We start from the raw sequence: 23098 nt of genomic DNA, 5'->3' as shown, positions 1-23098 counted from the left end.
ACAGCATGAATATACTGTATATGCATATTTTAAAAAAGGAGGTAGAGAGAAACCGGGGAATTATAGACCCGTTAGCCTAACATCGGTGGTGGGGAAAATGCTAGAGTCAGTTATCAAAGATGTGATAACAGCACATTTGGAAAGTGATGAAATCATCGGACAAAGTCAGCGTGGACTTATGAAAGGAAAATCATGTCTGGCGAATCTCAGAATTTTTTGAGGATGTAACTAGTAGAGTGGATAGGGGAGAACCAGTGGATGTGGTATATTTGGATTTTCAAAAGGCTTTTGACAAGGTCCCACACAGGAGATTAGTGTGCAAACTTAAAGCACACGGTATTGGGGGTAAGGTATTGATGTGGATAGAGTATTGGTTGGCAGACAGGAAGCAAAGAGTGGGAGTAAACGGGACCTTTTCTGAATGGCAGGCAGACTAGGGGGGGTACCGCAAGGCTCAGTGCTGGGACCCCAGTTGTTTACAATATATATTAATGACTTAGATGAGGGAATTAAATGCAGCATCTCCAAGTTTGCCGATGACACGAAGCTGGGCGGCAGTGTTAGCTGTGAGGAGGATGCTAGGAGGATGCAGGGTGACTTGGATAGGTTAGGTGAGTGGGCAAATTCATGGCAGATGCAATTTAATGTGGATAAATGTGAGGTTATCCACTTTGGTGGCAAAAACAGGAAAACAGATTATTATCTGAATGGTGGCCGATTTGGAAAAGGGGAGGTGCAATGAGACCTGGGTGTCATTATACACCAGTCATTGAAAGTGGGCATGCAGGTACAGCAGGCGGTGAAAAGGGCGAATGGAATGCTGGCATTCATAGTAAGAGGATTCAAGTACAGGAGCAGGGAGGTACTACTGCAGTTGTACAAGGCCTTGGTGAGACCACACCTAGAGTATTGTGTGCAGTTTTGGTCCCCTAATCTGAGGAAAGACTTCCTTGCCATAGAGGGAGTGCAAAGAAGGTTCACCAGATTGATTCCTGGGATGGCAGGACTTTCATATGATGAAAGACTGGATCGACTGGGCTTATACCCGTTGGAATTTAGAAGATTGAGGGGAGATCTTATTGAAATGTATAAAATCCTAAAGAGATTGGACAGGCTAGATGCAGGAAGATTGTTCCCGATGTTGGGGAAGTCCAGAACGAGGGGTCACAGTTTGAGGATAAAGCGGAAGTCAGTAGGACCGAGATTAGGAAAAACTTCTTCACACAGACAGTGGTAAATCTGTGGAATTCTCTGCCCAGGAAACAGTTGAGGCCAGTTCATTAGCTATATTTAAGAGGGAGTTTGATATGGCCCTTGTGGCTAAAGGGATCAGGGGGTATGGAGAGAAGGCAGGTACAGGGTTCTGAGTTGGATGATCAGCCATGATCATACTGAATGGCGGTGCAGGCTCGAAGGGCCGAATGGCCTACTCCTGCACCTATTTTCTATGTTTCTATGTTTCTATATTAAATATTCATTTTCAGTCACAACTTATTAATTCTAGTTGTAAATGTTTCATGTCATTTTAAGGCCTGGTTATTGTTCAATAACTTCTCTAGCACTGAAAATTAAGTGGCAAGCAAAAGCATGGTGTGTTCATCAATTAATCAAAACTTTAAGTGTATGAAAGTGAAGGCCAGAACATATGCAAACTGTACAACCTCAAGCTTTGCTCATGCAGTTGAATTCTTTTGATGTTTTTCCATATTCTTCTTCAAAATTTTGAATCTTATCCTACTTACTATTAGGAAGCATGGACTTTGGTTGAAGCATCAAACACTTATTTAAAGTAATCACTATATTAATTCTACAGATATTGGAATGATTATGAACACTATTAAAACTGAATTACAGCATAATTTTATGATTATGATGGTTTCATCATCTTACTTTGTATGTTGTTTTTGTTCATATTCTTTCAGTTGTTTCATAGCTACATTTTCATCCCAGGCTTCCTCTAAAGTTCTACGCATTCTCTGTAAATTTTCATAACGCTTTTTATGTTCCTCTATTAAGCTGTGAAAAACATTCAAATATGATTATTAACGGAGTGACAATTTGTGTTTCTCTGTTCAGGTATTTATCAAAGGGAACATAATCAACATATCTTGTACATGTTGTCCCCAGGTTATGGTAGGTTTCCATTCCTGTGAATTGCTTGAACTGTAGTCAGAAATGTGACTGTGAACTGGGTTGCCAGGTGGCAGAAGATCTCTTCAGCCCTGCAGATCCACACCACTGGTCTTCCAAATACTTATTTGTGTGTAGGGGCTGTAGAGAACATGGGCGTCTGAAAGCTGAAGAGGACCTGTACATGTTCCAATAGTGATTAAACAACCTGTTTTCAGTCATTTTGAATTGCTGATTTATAGATACAGCATGGAACTGGTCCTTTCGACCTACCGAGCCATGCCGCCCAGCAACCCACAGGTTTAAAACTAGCCTAATTCAAGGACAATTTAGAATAACCAACTAACCAGTGGATTGTGGGAGGAAACCAGAGTACCCAGAGAAAACCCTTGTACTTTATGGAAAAGACGTACAAACTTTCTTAAAGAGGACGCCAGAATTGAACTCCAAACTCCGACATCTCGAGTTGTAATAGCATTGTGCTAACCACTATGCTAAGCATATTCAAAAGTACTTCATCGTTACAAATTAATTTGGGATATCCTGAAATCCTGTCTAACCTGTCTAATAGTATACCTCAGACAGACAACAGAAGTTCAAAGTAAAGTTATTATCAAAGTACATACAGTTTATATCATATACAGTACAGCCTTGAGATTTGTTTTCTTGCAGGCATACACAGTAAATCCAAGAAACTCAATAGAATCAACAAAAGACCACACCTAACAGGACAAATAAATTAATGTGCAAATGATAACAAACTGTGCAAATACTAAATAAATAAATAAATACACAGTAAATGAGATAAAGAGTCCTTGAAAGCGAATCCATAGGTTATGCGAACAGTTTAGTGAGAGGTTGAGTGATGTTATCCCCTCCGGTTCAAAGCCTGATGGCTGAGGGGTAATAACTGTTCCTGAACCTAGTGGTGTGGGTCCCAAGGCTGCTGTACCTTCTTTATGATGGCAGCAGTGAGAAAAGAGCATGGCCTGGGGGTCCTTGATGATGGATGCTGCTTTCCCAAGACAGCACTCCGTGTAGATGCACTCAATGGTGGGTTGGCTTTACCCATGATGGACTGGGCCGTATCCAGTACTTTTTGTGGGATTTTCCATTCAAGGGCATTGGCAGACATCCCACCCTGCAAAAACTCATTTCAGGGAGGTAGCACCATCAATTTGCAGGAGACATCCAGGAGAGGTGGGATGTGTGCAATAGAGTAGCTCCTTAGCAGCTGGCCAGCTAGTTTAAATAACGTTAGCTATGCTAATGAACAAATGACACCTGTTAAACTTACCTCAACATGTCTTACAGTCTTAACCCACCATGGGCAATAGCTTGCTCTCTCTCTCGCTTGCTTTCGCTCTCACTTGCTTTCTCTCTCACCCACTTGCTCTCTCTCTCTCTCACTCATGCACGCGCGCGCGCTCTCTCTCTCGTGGTCGCTCCTGCGCTCTCTCTTGCTTTCTCTCGCTCACTCTCAAAAAACTTGATTTCCGTGATATTGTATATAATTTGCGGGCATCAGGGAGCCACTATTAATACGCGGGAAGCTCCCGGAACTTCCGGGAGAGGTGGGATGTCCGCATTGGTGTTTCCATACCAAGCAGCGATGTTATGTCGAATCTTCACAAACTTCTAAGGAAGTAGAGGAGTGCCATGCTTTCTTATAATCTGGGCTCAGGGCAGTTCCTCTGAAATGATAACACTGAGGAATTTACAGTTGCTGACTCTCTCCACTTCTGATCCCCTGATGAGGACTGTCTCATGAATCTCTGGTTTCCTCCTCCTGAAGTCAATAATTAACACCTTGATCTTGCTGTCATTGAGTGAGAGGTTGCTGTGGTGGCACCACTCAGCCAGATTTTCAATCTATGTCCTATATGCTGATTCGTCACCACATTTGATTCAGCCAATGTCAGTAGTGTGATTGGCAGAGTTAAATATGACATTGGAGCCTGGCTTAACCTCACAGTACAGAGTATACTATAAGTATATAGTATAGCAAAGTGAGCAGAGCACACAACCTTGTGGTATACATGTGCTGTTGGAGATTGCGGAGGAGATGTTGTTGCCAATCTGAACTGTCGGGGTCTGCCAGTGAGGAAATCGAGGATCCAATTCTCTGAAATTTAGGTTGCGTATTTGTGACTCGTACATAAATGTTTATTTGATCAATCTGAAAGTCATTGTCGTAAAGTGATGACATATGGGTAATATGGACATATAGAACTATCGTAATGTTCAAATAATTTCAATCAGTAAAATGAGAGTTCATGTAAAATAGAAGTTCATCATGTTATATGATTTTAAAGTAATATTCTAATCCACTCTTCTCCACCTCATCCTTTTTATAGCCTTTGGTACTCAACTACTTTAGATTTTACAGTTGCAAACAAAAATGCAGTGTTAGAGAGTGATTTAAATTTGAGACACTCTCATGACCTTAGCTCAACCATCAACTGAACAACTGAAGGAATATTGAAATTTTTATTTCATATCTTCCCCCAAAAAATACAAGTACCCAAAAGAAATGCTCATTTTCACCTGTAATCACAGATAGTTTGTGAGGATATTTCCTAATAAGCATTAGCCATGTGCTCATTGTTATTAGCTGTGTCTAAAGCAAATGCTAATATTATGATTTTACCTTCTCATTTTGACCAAATTTTATATTAGTTAATCACATGGACATTTTTAGATCCCCCATTAATGCTGTTTCTGATCAATATTATAAAAAGTTTTCAACATTTCGTTCTGCATTAAAAAAACATGAACATGATAATGTTCCAGATAAGATGGTATGCCTGTGAGGCTAGGCATAGCTCAAACACCATCTATAAATTTGCTGATGATACAACCATTGTTGGTAGAATCTCAGGTGGTGAGAGGGCATACAGGAGCGAGATATACCAACTAGTGGAGCGGTGTCGCAGCAACAACCTGGTACTCAACATCAGTAAGACGAAAGAGCTGATTGTGAACTTCAGGAAAGGTAAGACGAAGGAACACATACCAATCCTCATAGAGGGATTCGAAGTGAAGAGAGTGAGCAGTTTCAAGTTCCTAGGTGTCAAGATCTCTGAGGACCCAACTTGGTCCCAACATATCAATACAGTTATAAAGAAGGCAAGACAGTGACTATACTTCATCAGGAGTTTGAAGAGATTTGGTATGTCAACAAATACACTGAAACATTTCTATAGATGTACCATGGAGAGCATTCTAACTGTCTGGTATGGGGAGGAAGGGCTGCTGCACAGGACCAAAAGAAGCTGTAGAGGGTTGTAAATTTAGTCGGCTCCATCTTGAGTACTAGCCTATAAAGTACGCACGACATCTTCAAGGAGCGGTGTCTCAGAAAGGCAGCGTCCATTATTAAGAACATCCTGCACCCAGGGCATTCCCTTTTCTCACTGCTACCATCAGGTAGGAGGTACAGAAGTGTTTCTGTTTTTTGCACGATTTTTAATCTATTCAATATACGTATACTGTAATTGATTTAGTTATTTATTATTATTTTATTTTGTTTTTTTTTCTATATTATGTATTGCATTGAATATGCTGCTAAGTTAACAAATTTCACGTCACATGCCGGTGATAATAAACCTGATTCTGATTCTAATTCTGATTCATTCTCACTGCTAACCAACTAAATCCACTGGAATCACTCTCATATGCTTCCTCTGCACATTTAATTATTTTTTTTTTATATACAGGGCACTACTGCACAGGGAGAGGTAGCAACTCTATTCTATTGATCACTACATTATAAGAACAAATAAGTGCAGCAATAAATGGGAATAATCCTCTCCCCTCTATTTACAGTTTAAAGAGAATGATTGAATCCACTGGGAGCTCCGGAGGCCACTAGCTAAAACAGTTAACAGTTCCAACTTCCACAATTTGTCAATGTTCCATCAGAAATAGAGGCATTTATAAAATTATAGGCAGGTCACAAAACAGCAAAAATTCAGTCTGGGAAGTATGCCTTAACTTACCCTTTTTTGCTTCTCTCCAGCATTTCCAACTCAGTTTTCTGTTCATAGATTTGATTCAGAATAGCACCTCTCTTACAATCAGCTGCAGCCTGCATCTGCTCCTTACAAAGCTTACGTGCTGCTTGCTTTTGTTCTTCTGACTTCCCAGGTAACTCAGAACCACCAAAGATTGGCCCAGAAGAATCAGAGACAAATGCTGGCAGCTGACGTGGTTTCTCTTTTCTCTAGATATAGATGGATTAGAAATTACATAGAGACACAGTAAAACAACATGGTCCAACTTGTCCTTGTCAAGCTAGCCAATTTGACACGTTTGGCCCATATCCGTCTAGACCCCTCCTTTTCATGTACTTATCCAAATGTCTTTTAAATATTATTAGACCTGCCTCAACCACTTCCTCTGACAGTTTCATTCCATATCCCTGCTACTCTGTGCATGAGGAAGTTGCTTCTCAGATTCCTTTTAAAAATTCTCATCTCTTGATATAAATCTATGGACTCTAGTTTTTAGTTTCCCTTTCCTAAGGAAATGACTATGTAAGTATTGTGCAAAAGTCTTATGCACATACAGTATATATAACTAGGGTGCCTAAGACTTTTGCACAGTATTGTAGTCATTTTATGTATTGCACTGTATTGGTGGCACAAGAAACAACAAATTTCATGACATGTGTGAGTGATGATAAACCTGATTCTGATATGGGTCTCTATTGTGGACTGAGAGTAGGAAAGGGGAAGGGAGTGGGCAATCATGGTTAGGAAAAAGGGAGACAAAAGGGAAGCATCAGAGAGACATTCTGTAATGATTTATTAATCAATTGTTTGGAATCAAATGACCTTGCCTGGTGTCTCAAAGCTGAGTGTGTCTGTACCTACACCACCCCTCCCCCCAAGCCTGGCACTCCTCCTCTGCCACCTGTCCGACACCCCTCCCATGGCGATCCACCTTCACCATTCCCAGCATCCTTTGGGACACACACACACACACACGTGTCTAAGATTTTGCACAGTACTGTATATTTACCCTATGATGCCTCTTGATTTTCTACACTTCTGTACATTCACCTCTCAATCTCCCATATTCCAAGAAATAAGGTCCTACCCTGCCTAGCTTGTGCTATTAATCAAGCGCTCAAGTCTTTTCAACATCATATATTTGTGAATGAGTTTATTTTTATTATGTTATCTGATGTATAATGAAAGGGGGGTTTCAGATCAAGCTGTCCATACAACATGCAGCTGATTGGATGACTCCACTAGTATTGCTGGTTGGTCCTCACCAGCAATTCAGCAGGCTGGTGCCCCTCTATCACTGCTGCAGACCAATGCCCTGCCACCAATGCCACAAGCCAGTGCCCTTCCAACTAGCTAATGTGCTTTCACCAGTCAGTTGGTGCTTATCCACCAATGCTGTTGGGTGTTCCCCTCTGCCGATGTCCACAACTGAGTGGGTAGCTTCCTTGCCTCTATCTTTATGGGTATAGCTCTTAACTACATGAGCAGATATACCTATATTTGGAGTCTTTCTTTCTCCACCTCCATAAGCAATCTTCTTCCCCTGACCTCAATATGGTGCCTCCTTTTCCTTAACACCAGTGACTAGCCTCCATTGACCTTCTACTCTCAACAGCTGGCTACATCTCCGGGGCACCTAGCCAATGGCTCAATTCTAGTGCTCATCCCTCCACATCTAGACCATTAGCTCAAATGGCCCTATGCTTAAGCCTAGCCTCAGGAGAGGAGACCTGATTGAGCTCAGTAATTAATTATTCACTATTCCTGGAAAATTTTCAGAAGTTATCCAACTACTCATGGACAAGAGCGGAAAGTTTTTGCAGCATTATTAAACAACATTTGAATACTGTTTCCTGACGGACTTGTTTGATCGCTGTTGTTCATGGCTAATAAATGCATTCCAAACTTCATAGAATGATGACATTTTATATTAAATTGGGAGAAAAAGTAGTCCTTCTTCTCCATTTACATTCCTTTTTGCAAGTCCCATGGACTAAAATTTTTACTTTTTGTCCCCGTTTCTTTCACCCCATGTGTAAAATATTTTTTTAAGTAGAAAATCCTCCATTGGTGCAAAAGGACACAATGTGAATAAATATTCATAAATCTAACTTTAATCAGGATACCTCATTGGCATCATGGAGTTTGAAGCAACTTCTTTAAGGTAAGTGAATTGGCTGTAATTATTAAAATAACATCAGGAAAATTATCAGGTAAAATTGACTTCTACCATTTCATATTTCTTCTGTTATGTTAAGCCTTTTATAAAATATACATATTGATTATGTTTTACCTTTATCAAATTCCTTAAGGTTCTTATAGCAGTGGGTAGTAATGGGTACAAGCTCCCAATCGTGTGCATCTCAAATAGCCTCTGACAACTGTCCAGTTCCTGGCCTTCATATGTGGCTTAGCTACTAAGCCCGGCAAAACAGTTTCTACTGACAGGAGCAGGGGCAAAGGCAGGTTACTGATGCCTTAAAACCAGTCATTTCAGGCAGATGGGGCTTGTCAGCTCATCTAGGAGAAAGAAAACTCGATCTCAAACCGTCTTTGCCTTGTGGCTATACCCACTCATGGTGGGGGGGGGGGTGGGTGGGAGAGGGTTCAGGAGTACACCCAGAGGGAAAATGCCAGAGCTGGAGTTCTTAGGCTACTCCTAGGTTGAGTTCAATGATAACTTGCAACTCCTGCGAAGCTCATGGTGCCAAAATGTATCAATCTCTGCCGTTCCTTTAGATTCATCAGATGTGTGGAGAGGGGGAGCTTGCTCTTCGTATTGTATTGCTCAGACTTGCGTATCACAAAGACAGCTAGGATGCAAATTCCATGGTTGACCCTGATTGATGGAGGCTTCACTCACATTTATCAAGAACAATAGTTAACTTGGCAAAAGAACACCTACTTTTGGTAATCAATAATAGAATCAAATAGTCTAATTGAGGTATCACATGACCTAGCAAATATGTTTGTCATGATGGCTCATTTTTGCAATAATGCTGATAATAACACTACTTATTGGAGGAACATCAATATTGTAAAATTTACATTTTGATCATGATTTTACTTTTACTATTGTCTACCAGGACAAATAAAATTATCGTGAAAAAAGCTTTCAAAGCAGTTCAAGAAATCCTGCAACATCAACAGTCTTAAGAGAGGGTATAATTTTCAAAGAACTAACCCACAGAAGTTGCTTTATTGCTTCCCCTATCTTTTTGTACAAAAACAGCAGTTTTTACAGTTGTCCTACATTTGAATGCACATTTCTTTACCTGTATATCTAATGCAGTTTTATAGGCTTCTTTTTGTTCCTGCTTCTCTTTCAAATACATCTCTCTCTGGACAGCAAGACTGTAAAACAAAAGCTATTCCTTGGTAAAGATACTTGGGCATTTTAAATGAAGACAATAATAGCTTTTGTATATTTGCAGAATATTTTATATAACAATAAGATACCATTACTGAGTACCTTGAAGCAACAAAATATTTCAAGATATTTTGCAAGAGAACAACCATCACACAGAACTTGAGAAAGTTTATGAAAAATTAATAAAGATGCAACTTTAATTAGGTAGAAGTAGAGGGAGATGAAGAATAGAGAAGTTTTTGGAGTAAAATTCAGGAGGGTTTGAATGTAAGGAGTAAAAGCCCTGGTGAAGAAGGGATGGTTGTAGATAGATGGATGTGCAAGCCTGATATAGATAATAGCTAGTGGACAGCACAAAAAGGAGAACAAGGTAAGATTACATAGGGATTTGCAGAGGAGATTATAAATGTGAATCTTCAGATCAATATTTTGGGTGCAGGGGCCAGTAAAGAACAGAAATGATAAATATAACCATATGACTATATAACAATTACAGCACAGAAACAGGCCATCTCGGCCCTTCTAGTCTGTGCTGAACTCTTACTCTCACCTAGTCCCACCGACCTGCACTTGGCCCATAACCCTCCATTCCTTTCCTGTCCATATATCTATCCAATTTAACTTTAAACGACAACATTGAACCTGCTTCAACCACTTCTGCTGGAAGCTCGTTCCACACAGCTACCACTCTCTGAGTAAAGAAGTTTCCCCTCATGTTACCCCTAAACTTTTGTCCTTTAACTCTCAACTCATGTCCTCTTGTTTGAATCTTCCCCACTCTTAATGGAAAAAGCCTATCCACGTCAACTCTGTCAATCCCCCTCATAATTTTAAACACCTCTATCATGTCCCCCCTCAACCTTCTACACTCCAAAGAATAAAGACCTAACTTGTTCAACCTTTCTCTGTAACTTAGGAGATGAAACCCAGACAACATTTTAGTAGACCTCCTCTGTACTCTCTCAATTTTATTGACATCTTTCCTATAATTCGGTGACCAGAACTGTACACAATACTCCAAATTTGGCCTTACCAAATGCCTTATACAATTTCAACATTACATCCCAACTCCTATACTCAATGCTCTAATTTATAAAGGCCAGCATACCAACAGCTTTCTTTACCACCTTATCCACATGAGATTCCACCTTCAGGGAACTATGCACCATTATTCCTAGATCCCTCTGTTCGACAGCATTCTTCAATGCCCTACCATTTACCATGTATGTCCTATTTTGATTAGTCCTACCAAAATGTAGCACCTCACATTTTTCAGCATTAAACTCCATCTGCCATCTTTCAGCCCACTCTTCTAACTGTCCTCTGCAAGCTTTGAAAACCTACCTCATCATCCACAACGCCACCTATCTTAGTATCATCTGTATACTTACTAATCCAATTTACCACGCCATCATCCAGATCATTAATATATATGACAAACAACATTGGACCCAGTACAGATCCCTGAGGCACACCACTACACACCATCCTCCAATCTGACACACAGTTATCCACCACTACTCCCTGGCGTCTCCCACCTAGCCACTGCTGAACCCATTTTACTACTTCCATATTAATGCCTAACAATTGAACCTTCCTAACTAACCTTCCATGTGGAACCTTGTCAAAGGCCTTACTGAAGTCCACATAGACAACATCCACTGCTTTACCCTTGTCAACTTTCTTAGTAACCTCATCAAAAAATTCAATAAGATTTGTCAAACATGACCTTCCACGCACAAATACATGTTGACTGTTCCTAATCAGACTCTGTCTATCCAGATAATTATATATACCATCTCTAAGAATACCTTCCATCAATTTACCCACCACTGACGTCAAACTCACAGGCTGATAATTGCCAGGTTTACTTCATTTATAAATGATATGACCATTGTAAAATCTAAAGAGAGATACATTATCTGTCAAAACATTCCAGTTGGTTTTAGAGTAGAAATAAATAAGTGAAGACAACATTCTACCTGGGGCTCTCAGTAATTGTCACCACTGTATAAAATATTTCAAAATTACATTTTTAATCATTTCTTTATTTTTGTCTCCCTTTTTGTTTCTTCAAACTTCTTCCAGGGTTGTCATCTGAACATGCGCTAGAGTATTTCTAGATTATATCTTTTCTCTATATTCATTTTTGGGATGTGTGCATTGTCAACATTTATTGCCCATCCCTACTTGCCCTGAAAAGTGGTGGAGAAATGCTTCTTTGATCCACTGCAATTCTTCTATTGAAAATGACATTTAATGATTCAAAGAAAGGAAAAGAGAATGGGCATGTATCTAAATATATCCCTTTCAAGATATCTCCAAGCAAATCATACGCAAAGGACTACTTTAGTAGCTTGGTCGCTTTATGCTAAATGCAGGAGCCAATTTGCTGACAGCGAGGCTCCCACAAACAACAATGTCCAATTAATCTGTTTCTAGTACTGTAGAGTAACAGAAAAATATTCTACAATTTAGTTTCATGGCACTTTTTGAAATATCCACACATGTAAGCAAATGCAGCATCTTGATGCAATGTCAAATATAAACATAGAAACATAGAAAATAGGTGCAGGAGTAGGCCATTCAGCCCTTCGAGCCTGCACCGCCATTTATTATGATCACGGCTGATCATCCAACTCAGAACCCCGCCCCAGCCTTCCCTCCATACCCCCTGATCCCCGTAGCCACAAGGGCCATATCTAACTCCCTCTTAAATATAGCCAATGAACTGGCCTCAACTGTTTCCTGTGACAGAGAATTCCACAGATTCACCACTCTCTGTGTGAAGAAGTTTTTCCTAATCTCAGTCCTAAAAGGCTTCCCCTTTATCCTCAAACTGTGACCCCTTGTTCTGGACTTCCCCAACATCGGGAACAATCTTTCTGCATCTAGCCTGTCCAATCCCTTTAGGATTTTATACGTTTCAATCAGATCCCCCCTCAATCTTCTAAATTCCAACGAGTACAAGCCCAGTTCATCCAGTCTTTCTTCATATGAAAGTCCTGCCATCCCAGGAATCAATCTGGTGAACCTTCTTTGTACTCCCTCTATGGCAAGGATGTCTTTCCTCAGATTAGGGGACCAAAACTGCACACAATACTCCAGGTGTGGTCTCACCAAGGCCTTGTACAACTGCAGTAGTACCTCCCTGCTCCTGTACTCGAATCCTCTCGCTATAAATGCCAGCATATCATTCGCCTTTTTCACCGCCTGCTGTACCTGCATGCCCACTTTCAATGACTGGTGTATAACGACACCCAGGTCTCGTTGCACCTCCCCTTTTCCTAATTGGCCACCATTCAGATAATGATCTGTTTTCCTATTTTTGCCATCAAAGTGGATAACTTCACATTTATCCACATAAAAGCAGCAATTTCATAGTGCCACACTTCCTCAGAATGGGTAACACTCAGGCCTGATCTTTGTACTCAAGTCTCTGCAGTAGGACGTGAACCCAACATATTCTGATTTAAGAGCTAAGCCAACTGAGCCATAGAGTTAGTGCATGTGAGAGACAAAAGAAAATAAATAATAACACTGAAAACTAACTTTGAGAGCCTATTGACCAAAATAGAAGACTGATTGAAAAAAGATGGCTGTTTAAAATATGAATTCTCACTGGTGATGCCAGGTCTTTGGGTGTCCTCAACATTAACATTGTTTCAAATTATATCTAGCAAGGAAACATTCTGCTGATACAACTTATTCCCCTCCTCATGCATACGATAGATCAGTACTCAGTATTCAACACAAGTCGAAGAGCAAAGATAAAAAGTATACATGGACTGGGTGGAGGATGTCTAATGTCCTTCACTACAAGTGGATTGGGAAGTATCACCACTGACCAGCTGTCTGATATTTGAAGGATGTAGCTTCAAGACTGGGTAAGAGCCAAAAATGAATTTTACAGCACCCCAAACAATCTGCATCTGTCCTAGAACTATTGGTAGGACTCATGACCACCGGCTCATTGTGTTTATTCATTCCAAATCTGCCAAAGCATCGCCCAAGCTATTTAAATATTGTTATAACTTTACAATATACCCAAAATGAGAAAAATTGCCCAAGAATCTGTTTCTTGCAAATAACAAATCAAAGCCAATCCAACTAATCTGAACTTTGCTAATATGTGCTCAGTCAACAGCAGTGCTGAAAAATGGCACAAACAATGTCGTCAAGTCACTTTTTCTTAACTTGAGCCTGTTTGCTGATGCTGTTTTTCAATTTTTCCTGGGACAGCACTGCATGGCTGCTGTCATCCAGTCTGCATGATAAAGATGGTCTAATGGAAAGTACTCCACTGACTGGAGTCATAGAACATAGAATAGTACAGCACAGTACAGGCCCTTCAGCCCACAATGTTGTGCCGACCCTCAAACCCTGCCTCCCATATAAGCCCCCACCTTAGATTCCTCCATATACCTGTCTAGTAGTCTCCTAAACTTCACTAGTGTATCTGCCTCCACCACTGACTCAAGCAGAGCATTCCACGCACCAACCACTCTCTGAGTAAAAAAAATTCCTCTAATATCCCCCTTGAACTTCCCACCCCTTACCTTAAAGCCATGTCCTCTTGTATTGAGCAGTGGTGCCCTGGGGAAGAGGTGCTGGTTGTCCACTCTATCTATTCCTCTTATTATAGACACTGCATAAAAGACTGCTGTGATTGTTGGAGTCCATTCACCAATTAAGGACTTTGACTGATAATTCTGTGGTATACAACCATTATCAGATGTTTCCTCAATGACTCTCCCTTTCTTATAAAGTCAGAAGTAGGAATGCTCATTTATGATTCCATAGCACATATTCTATTCCATTGTCACTCTCTCTGAACATGAACCATTTCACGTCTGAGGTAGTACATTTAGCCAGAGTATTAATATGGCATCACACAGGCTGTAGGCAATGACCATTTCCAATGAACAGAATCTCGTCACTGTACCTTGATTTACAATGGTATTCCCATCACTCAATCCACTCAATTAACACTCTGAGAGTCATTGTTAATGAGAAATTGATCTGGACAAGCCACTGGCCTAATCAGTGAAAGTCCATTCTATTGGAATGAAAGTCATCCACATGCTTTCTGACACTCTGTTTTAATTGTTTCCACTACCAGACCTGCTTTGTAGCCTGTATAATCAGCAAAGTGCAACTCACCAAGGCTTTGTCAGTTCTCGAATGCATCAGTCCAAAGAATGTAAAAGGACTAAGTAATTGGAATTTCACTATCTGTACTTTTCCCTCAAGGTAGAAAATCATTCTGAATTAGAAATACATTTCCACTCTTTCCTCAAGTCAACATCTTGACACTCTCATTCAACTATGGGAGCCTCCCCACTAAAAGGACTGAAGTGGACAAAGGAGACAGTTCACCACAATCTTTTGAAGAACATTCAGTTATGAGCATCAAAATTTGATCTTGCTACATCAATAAATAAAATTAAAATATGTTTGTCTCTTAATGCCTTTAGGATTATTTTGTATAGGTTATAAATACTGCCTTTATTCCAGTATTCCAAGAATGAACTGAAAACACATACTCTTCTGCTAACTGTACTTGCTCTAATCGGTCCAGAAAATCTTCATCTTGTTTTTTTCTGTTTTCTCTTTGTTGTTTCTCCTCCATCTGTTTCTTCAAGCACTGTGCATACTGCTGTTGCTTCAGAATGACTGGTGGTGTCAAGAGTCTCCTCTGGAATATGTATCCATTCTAAGAGGAAATCCCAAACATTACTTCAAGACAGTTAAGCATTAAATTCTCACACTTTCATTGGGAAATTGGACCAGGCAATTCTTGCTATGATTCACCCCAACCACATTTAATGCACATGGTTATATAATCATACGAACCTCATTTAAATTACTTAATGGCAACATTTGATCTAAGCATTATAATTTAACATATAAATAACACATAATAAATTAAGTAGTACATCTTATTGAAAGCAATTAACAATGCATGAATTAATGTGATCCCCAGAACATGGTTTTTCCATGTAAAAAGCATCCCCAGTAATTCTTATTTATTGATAAATTGTTGCTGTCCTTACCCCGTGTAATGATTTGAGGTAAATGTTCAATCGTTGAATGGTTCCATTTAATATCAGAGAATGTATACAATATACAACCTGAAATTCTTACTCTTCGCAGACATCCTCGATAGAAGTCCCAAAGAATGAATGACAGAGAAAAAAACATAAGAACCCCAAAGGCCCCTCCCACCTCTCTCACGCACAAGTATCAACAAGTAACATTAACCCTTCCCACTTATTCGAGCCGAAAGCATAAGCATTACCATGACCTACCTACCATGCAAGCAACAGCAAAGTCCCAAAGGGAAGCCATGTATGAAATGGAGTTTAAATTTGATGTATTAAATGGAGCTCTAAAGTCACAGGGGCTAGGACCACACACGGTCACTCAGCATGATTGTGGGAAGTTGGGTTAGGGCTTTATCCTAGGGAACTATGTCACGGGCTGCCTTTTTAAGTTCAATTTTTGTTCTTTGTCTACCTTGTATAAAATACACATTCAAAAAAAATTAATAATTTTATCTGTTTTAAAGACATCTGGTTGTGCAAGATTCTATCCACAGAACAAGCATTTACTAAAATATATGCAGTTAAAGCTCAGTTTGTAAAGCAATCTGCACTTATAGCATTATAATGTGAACCTGTAGCTTCTGAATTAATTTGTCAATTTCACAAGAATATGTTCCACATCCTGAGAATGCCTTAAATCCTTTCAATATGAATGGGGACAGTGTATAGAGTTCTCTAGGTCTTCACAACTCCAGTAAAATAAAATCTATAGGGCTGTGCAAGCTAACCAGCAATTGTTAAATACACTTCTGATGGGGTCAAACAGAAAATTACATTTTTAAATTACAACTCACTCTAATGTATCTACATAGTCGTACACCATAAAAATTGGCCCTTTGACCCACCTCATCCATGCTGACCTTTATGCTCATCTGCACTAATTCCATTTGCCCACATTAGGACACTGGCCTTCTACGCCTCACCTATTTAAGTGTGTGTCTTGAAGTCTGGTAGGTATAGTAATTGCATCTGATTCCACTAAATTCTGGAGAAGTGGGGGAGCAGGGAATGTAGGCCGACAGCACTTAGATTTGTATGATGCAGCAAGCAGAAAGATGTGATTATGCTGGAGAGAGTGCCAAGGAGATTCACTAGATTATGGTCTGGATTGGAGAATTATGGAGGATTGGATAGGATCAGAGTGTTTTCCCTGAACATAAGGAGTCTGAGGAGTGGCCTGATAAAACTATATAAAACTATGAGAGGCATAGAAAGGGTGGGTAATCAGTCTTTTATTCAAGATAAAAATGTCAAGTACTGCAAGGCATAGCTTTAAGGTGAGGAAGGGTAAACAAAGGAAATTTATGAGACTTATTTTTTACTCAGATGGTAGAGTCTTGGAATGTGCTCTTAGAGAAGTGGTTGAAGCAGATATGATGCAATGTTTGAGAAGATTTAGTGAGGCACATGAGCAAGCAGAAAATGGATAGATATAGACCACACGGAGGCAGAAGGTTTAGTTTAAATTGCCATCATGCTCAGCTCAGACATCATGGACCAAAAGGCCTGTTCCAATGCTGTATGTTCTAAGTTCGATCCAAGGTAATGTATTCCACATATCAACCACTCTCCATGTAGAAAACCTACCCCAAGATCACTTTTAAGACTCCTACATTTCTCTTTACAATTAAGCCCATTTGTTTCTGGTATGCCTATTATTGGGAAAATAATTGACGATCAACCTATCTATACTTTAATAAACTTGTATACTTTTATCAAGTCACCCCTCAGTCTCCTTCTGTCCAGGAAAAACAAACCCAGCCTTATTCAATCTCTCCACATAACTAAAGTCCTCTAATTTTGACAACAAAAGAACTTAAGAAATATGAAAAGAAATGTCAATTGGCCCATTGAGCCTGCTCCACCATTCATTAAGACCATGACTGATCTGGCCATGTACTCAGCCCCACCTACCTGCTTTTTCCCCATAACACCTAATTCCCATGCTGTGCAATAATTTATCTAACTGTGTCTGAAATATATTTAATGTGGTAGCCTCTACTGCTACCCAGGAAAGAGAATTCTACAGATTCACTCCTCTCTGGGAAAAACAGATCCGCAGCTCTATCTTAAACCTACTTCCCAAATCTTGAGGCCATGTCCCTGAGTTTTATTTTCACCTACCAGTGGAAATAATTTTCCTGCCTCTATGGTTCTCCAATAAGCAGACCTGAACTGCATGCAGTACTCCAGGTGTGACATCACCAATAGCCTGTACAGTTTCAAAATAATCTCCGCTCTTGAATTCAATCCCTCTGACAATGAAGACCAGCATTCAATTTGTCTTATTCAAAACCTGTTGCACCTTTTGTGATTCATGTAAGCACTCCCAAATACCTTTATGCAATGGTGTGCTGCAGTCCACCACCAACTGAATATTAACCTCATCTTTTACTTTGATTTTCCTTCCAAAGAGGATGGCCTTGCATTTACCAACATATACTCCATCTGTCAGACCCTTGCCCACTCACTCAACCTATCTATATCTTTCTGCAGATTCTCCACGTACTCAGCACCATTTGCTATTCCACTCAGTTTACTGTCAAAGGCAAACTACTCTGCTTTACTCATTCCCCTTTTCTAAATCGTTAATGTATATTGTGAACAGTTGTGTTGAATATTCATCCTCGTAAATCTTCTCTGTATTTTCTCCAGTGCATTCATATCCTTCTACATGCTCCATAGTACAGCCTATATTTCTTGCTTCCCCATTCCTCTATTACTAGTGCAGTATCTTTTTAAAGGTCACTGTTATTTAGGTGACCCTGAAACTTGTAACCAACATCCCAATGCTCAATTGACATCCAGAGCTCAACAGAAAAAAAAATATTGATGAGAACATATGCCTAATTTCACAAGTCAAAAGGAAGATCTTTTAACATTTTCAGCTACTACTGCTTCTATTGTAGCCTAGAAAAGAACACTTTCAAAGCACTGACAAATCAGTCTATTATAAGACTGGCCAAGAAGATCACTTCTAGTGACTAAATTTATCCTTAGCTATTTTTAGATGGCACATGTCTAAACCAAAAGATCCAAGCACAAGGATTGTTGTAAATTAGTCTTTGACTCTCTAACAATCAGAATGATCAACTCTCATCCATTGTGACTCCTGAAGTTACTTTTAATTTAGATTATTTGCCTCATCTCCACAAGTCTTCAGATATGTCAGTGAGGGAGGAGAACATAAAAGTAGGAGCTGACAAATACTGCCCCTCATAGCTCCACGTGTTTAAATATAAAAATTTACGGCTTTGTTTTAGTCTTCAGTAGTTTTGATTATGACAACTGATTAGGCTCACCGAACAAATACTAGAGTCAAAATGGGTGTATGGTATGTTGGGGGGGGGGGGGGGGGAGTTTAACTGGGGGATGGCATACAAAATTTCTGTGCTATTCACTCTAGAACCAATGAACTATATTGAAATAACATAATCTTACATATTCTAATTATAACTCTCATAGTTTCAAATATATGGGATTTAATTTCTAAGTAATGCAGTTCTTCAAAGTAAAAATGTATAAATAAAAGTTTCTGGTATGCTGCTTCTATCTTACATTGACATCTTTGCATTTTGAATTCTTCCGTCGCTTTTTGGCTTCAGCAACTCCTATGTTGAATGCTGAAATCTTTTGATTATATTCTCTGCCAGCCAACATTTCACACTGATGGTGGAAACACATTAAATGCCATTAAAACAAAATGCCATCAAATAATATTTGTAGAACATATTGCTATTTAAGCAAATAAAATAAGAAACAATTATTAGTGCTTGTGCTATTTTAGTGACATTTAGAAGCATTCAATATTCTTGACAAATCTGATATGCAGTAAAGACGAAGGTTGTAGCTTAGTTGGCTTTCAAAACATCTTTCAGCTATTTTGTAGGCAGGGCATGTTCCAGCCCATCACAGAACAGTTTAATCTGTGTCAGCATCCACCATCACACAGGTCTTCACCAGCTAAATGGAAAGCAACTAATAAATCAACATTTTCAAAAGCACAATAGACAATTATTATGTAAAGAAAATGTTAGAAGCAAATACTGAGCTATAGCAGAAATCTTTAAATAGTCACCTCCAACATCAATCGTTGTTAGAGCAAAGCTCTTTTTAAAACAAAAAATCGCAGTAATCAAAATCAACATGGCATTGTGAAAGAAAATCCTTTTTGACCACGTTATTGCAGTTCTTTGAAGAAGTAACATGCGTCATGAGCAAAGGAGCTTTGGTAATGTACTAGATTTAGATTACCAGAAATGATGCAGAAGGTATGAACAGGCAATTGTCTTTTACCAGGAAAAAGAGAAGAAGCATAACCAATTCTTCTTCAAGGAAAGTTTCACAATGGTTTCATTGATCTGGACATTCATTTTTCAAAAAGGTAAAACAAAAGGTGCTGTACAGCTGAATACAAGATTAACTTAGAAAAGTGCAATGTTGAGCCCCTTTTCTGATGTCTTAGTACCTGCTGGAAAATTAGATCCATGACCTTCCATTTTTCAGCATGGCATCAACAATTCTGCAGTCAAAAAAATCCTAAAACACGGTTGGACACATATCAACTTGTCATCAACAAATCATCAACCTACAGTATACGGAGTTTTACTGACCAAAGGATCAACTTCTGTGCTGCTAGAATTTGCAATGACAGTACACAATGAGATCTGCAACTACTGTGACATTAAACAGAGATTAAATATATATACACACACACACACACACACACACACACACACACACACACACACACACACACACACCCACCCACCCACCCACCCACCCCCCGGTCTACTTTGCCCATGGAAGTCAAGAACCCAGTCCAGCCTTGGTATCCTTCCATTCTCATGCCACTGATATATGCTACAATATAATGTGGCATTGCTGCATTACAATTTCACTCTGAAAAGAACTTTCTTTTCAGCAAGTCACCTCAATCCACCATCTTTTCTGCCAGCTATTATTCTTCACCTAGATCCACCTAGATAATTTGAGACCTGAAATTTAGGTCAGCATTTTGCACAAGTCTTGCCTCCTGCACATCCAAAGCATGCAGAGATTTAAAATCAGTGCAAGAAAGGATGACAGCATCAGTCATATTTATGAAAAAAAATGGAAGGTAAATGTTCCATCAGCAGTGCATTGAAGCTTTCAAATCTCTATGAATCAGTTTGCTAACAGGAGATACGATGAAGCCAGAGTAGAATGGATAATATTATTGAAATGGAACTAAGCAACTTGTGTGTGGATAGGAGCAGGCAACAAGAACAAAGGGTTTAGACACTTAAAAATATACAACTATATTGGAGCTTGGAAAAAAGAGGCCACAAATATATTTACCAAAACAGAATTTTCTTTTCTACCATCAGGGCATTAGGCCTCATTGGGGATGGAAGAGACGACAGATGCTGGAATCTGGAGCAAAAAAACAAGCTACAGGTCAAGTCACTTCATCTGGACTTGAAGGTAGGAGGTAGATAGCCAGAGATGAGACGATGGAGTAGAACAGAAGTACAGCAACGGGAGCTATGAACAGTTCATGTTGAAATCTCAGAAGTTGTTGCTAACAGATGAGTACCTCAAGAAGCACTGAGGATCACCTGGGGACTATTATGAATTACTGTCCTTTCAAGATGGATTGGCTGGACTCTAGCTTCCAGGAAACATTATTCCCCTGGGAAACCATGGCACAAGGTGAAGATGTCACTGGATTCTTTTTCAGAATGTCATTCCAGTATTTAGAACTAATTGAAAAAGGTTTTTCTTTAAATTTCAGAATACATTTTATCATGCAAAATGTAAATGTAATTTAGAGCATTCAGGTCAACATTTTCATATGTTATAACGTTAGCACATCATTTTTCAACCTTAAGGCAAATAGCTCACAGTATTGTATCCTGAATCTCAGCTAATTAGAAGGCAATAACAGGAGCCCTAAAGTGTGGCTCTTCCACATAGAGCCCTTGCTGTGGCTGCACCCAGCTTCAGTAAGTAATGCTACAGCTATATAAGACCTTAGTTAGACCCCACTTGGAGTACTGAGTTCAGTTCTGGTCACTTCATTACAGGAAGAATGTGGATATAGAGAGAGTGCAGAGGAGATTTAAGAACGTTGCCTGGATTGGAGAGCATGTGCCTTAACAGAATAGGTTGAATCAACTTGGCCTTTTCTCCTTGGAGAGATGGAGGATGAAAGGTGACCTGATAGAGATGTATAAGATGAGGAGAGGCATTGATTGTGTGGGAAGCCGAAGGCTTTTTCCCAGGGCTGAAATGGCTAATATGAGGGGGCATAGTTTTAAGGAGCTTGGAAATAGGTATAAGGGGGATGTCAGGGGTATGTTTTTCCACACAGAGTCGTGGGTGCATGGAATGCATTGCCAGCAAAGGTGGTAGAGGCAGGTACAGGGGGTCTTTTAAGAGACTCTTAGATAGGTACATGGAGCTTAGAAAAATAGAGGGCTATGCGGTAGGGAAATTCTAGGCAGCTTCTAGAGTAGTTTACATGGTCGGCACAACATTGTGGGCAAAAGGGCCTGTAATGTGCTGTAGATTTTCTATGTTTCTAAAAGTGAGGAAGTGTGATTGACAAACGGAAGACAAAAGGCTGTAAATAGCAACAGAGCCTAGGAGGTGACAGATGAAGGTAGCAAAGAACTACAGATGATGAAAGCTGACAGACAAGGAACAGCAGGGGAAGGAGTGCAAGGACTGAAGGTAGATAGAGTGGATGGAGGATGGGAAACAAACAGGTGAAAGGGGATTGTGGGGGTGAGTGTACATGGAATTGGGTAGATTAGGACAGGGAAAACCGACAAAGGAGGGGAAGGTTACCCGACAGTGGAGTTATTATGCTGAGACTACACAATAACTGTGAACGGAATCAGTAAATCCTGACTGAATCAGATCCAGTAGTTCACACAAATTACACCTTGGCTGACTCACAGCCAAGTTGTGAAAGGAAAAATCAGCTTAGTAAGAGCACCACCACATGCCAGCTGGTGGTGTAGTAACATCCGCACTGGACTTTGAGGCGAGTGGTCCTGGGTTCAGATCTGGCTGGCTCCTTGCACACTTTCTGTCCATGCTGGGTTGAGCGTCGAGCTAGCAACTCAGCCTCGTCAAAAACAGACAAATGCTGAACAAACAGCAAAGTTCGTGTCCAATACACCACAAGGTGCAGAGAGGAACAAGAAGAAAAGCACTACAACTGGCATATGGGACAAGTCTTTGGTAGGTCCCCAAGGTCATGGTTGAGTCCTTGAATTCTGTATGAAAATGAGATGATCATTTAAACCTGAGATGCATAGGGTGCAGAATGTGTAGTCTACCTTGGCAAAGCCATATCATTGAGGTATTTTAAAGAGGAAGTAGTTAAGTGCTTTTGAAAATTCAGGGAATCGAGGAATATGGAAATAGGGCACCAAAGAAGAGATGAGGCGTAGAGCAAACCAGCCATGATCTTGTTGAAGTCA

General features: G+C 39.8%; 1 protein-coding gene across 5 annotated transcripts in view; it reads right to left on the bottom strand.

Moving 5' to 3' along the window:
- The window catches only part of LOC140200267 (coiled-coil domain-containing protein 81-like), a 97649-nt gene that overhangs the window by 4122 nt on the left and 70429 nt on the right, over window positions 1–23098 (bottom strand). For all 5 annotated transcript variants that reach the window (XM_072263350.1, XM_072263349.1, XM_072263351.1 and 2 more), the window contains 5 exons: window positions 19182–19289; window positions 15063–15232; window positions 9422–9500; window positions 6132–6355; window positions 1891–2016 (listed from right to left, as the gene is read on the bottom strand). In XM_072263350.1, the coding sequence (XP_072119451.1) occupies window positions 1891–2016; window positions 6132–6355; window positions 9422–9500; window positions 15063–15232; window positions 19182–19289 (707 nt within the window). The remainder of the gene's footprint in view (window positions 1–1890; window positions 2017–6131; window positions 6356–9421; window positions 9501–15062; window positions 15233–19181; window positions 19290–23098) is intronic.

Source organism: Mobula birostris, chromosome 7 (assembly GCF_030028105.1).
Source record: "Mobula birostris isolate sMobBir1 chromosome 7, sMobBir1.hap1, whole genome shotgun sequence".
NCBI classification, from domain to species: Eukaryota; Metazoa; Chordata; class Chondrichthyes; order Myliobatiformes; family Myliobatidae; genus Mobula; species Mobula birostris.
This window is presented reverse-complemented; position numbering and strand designations above follow the sequence as displayed.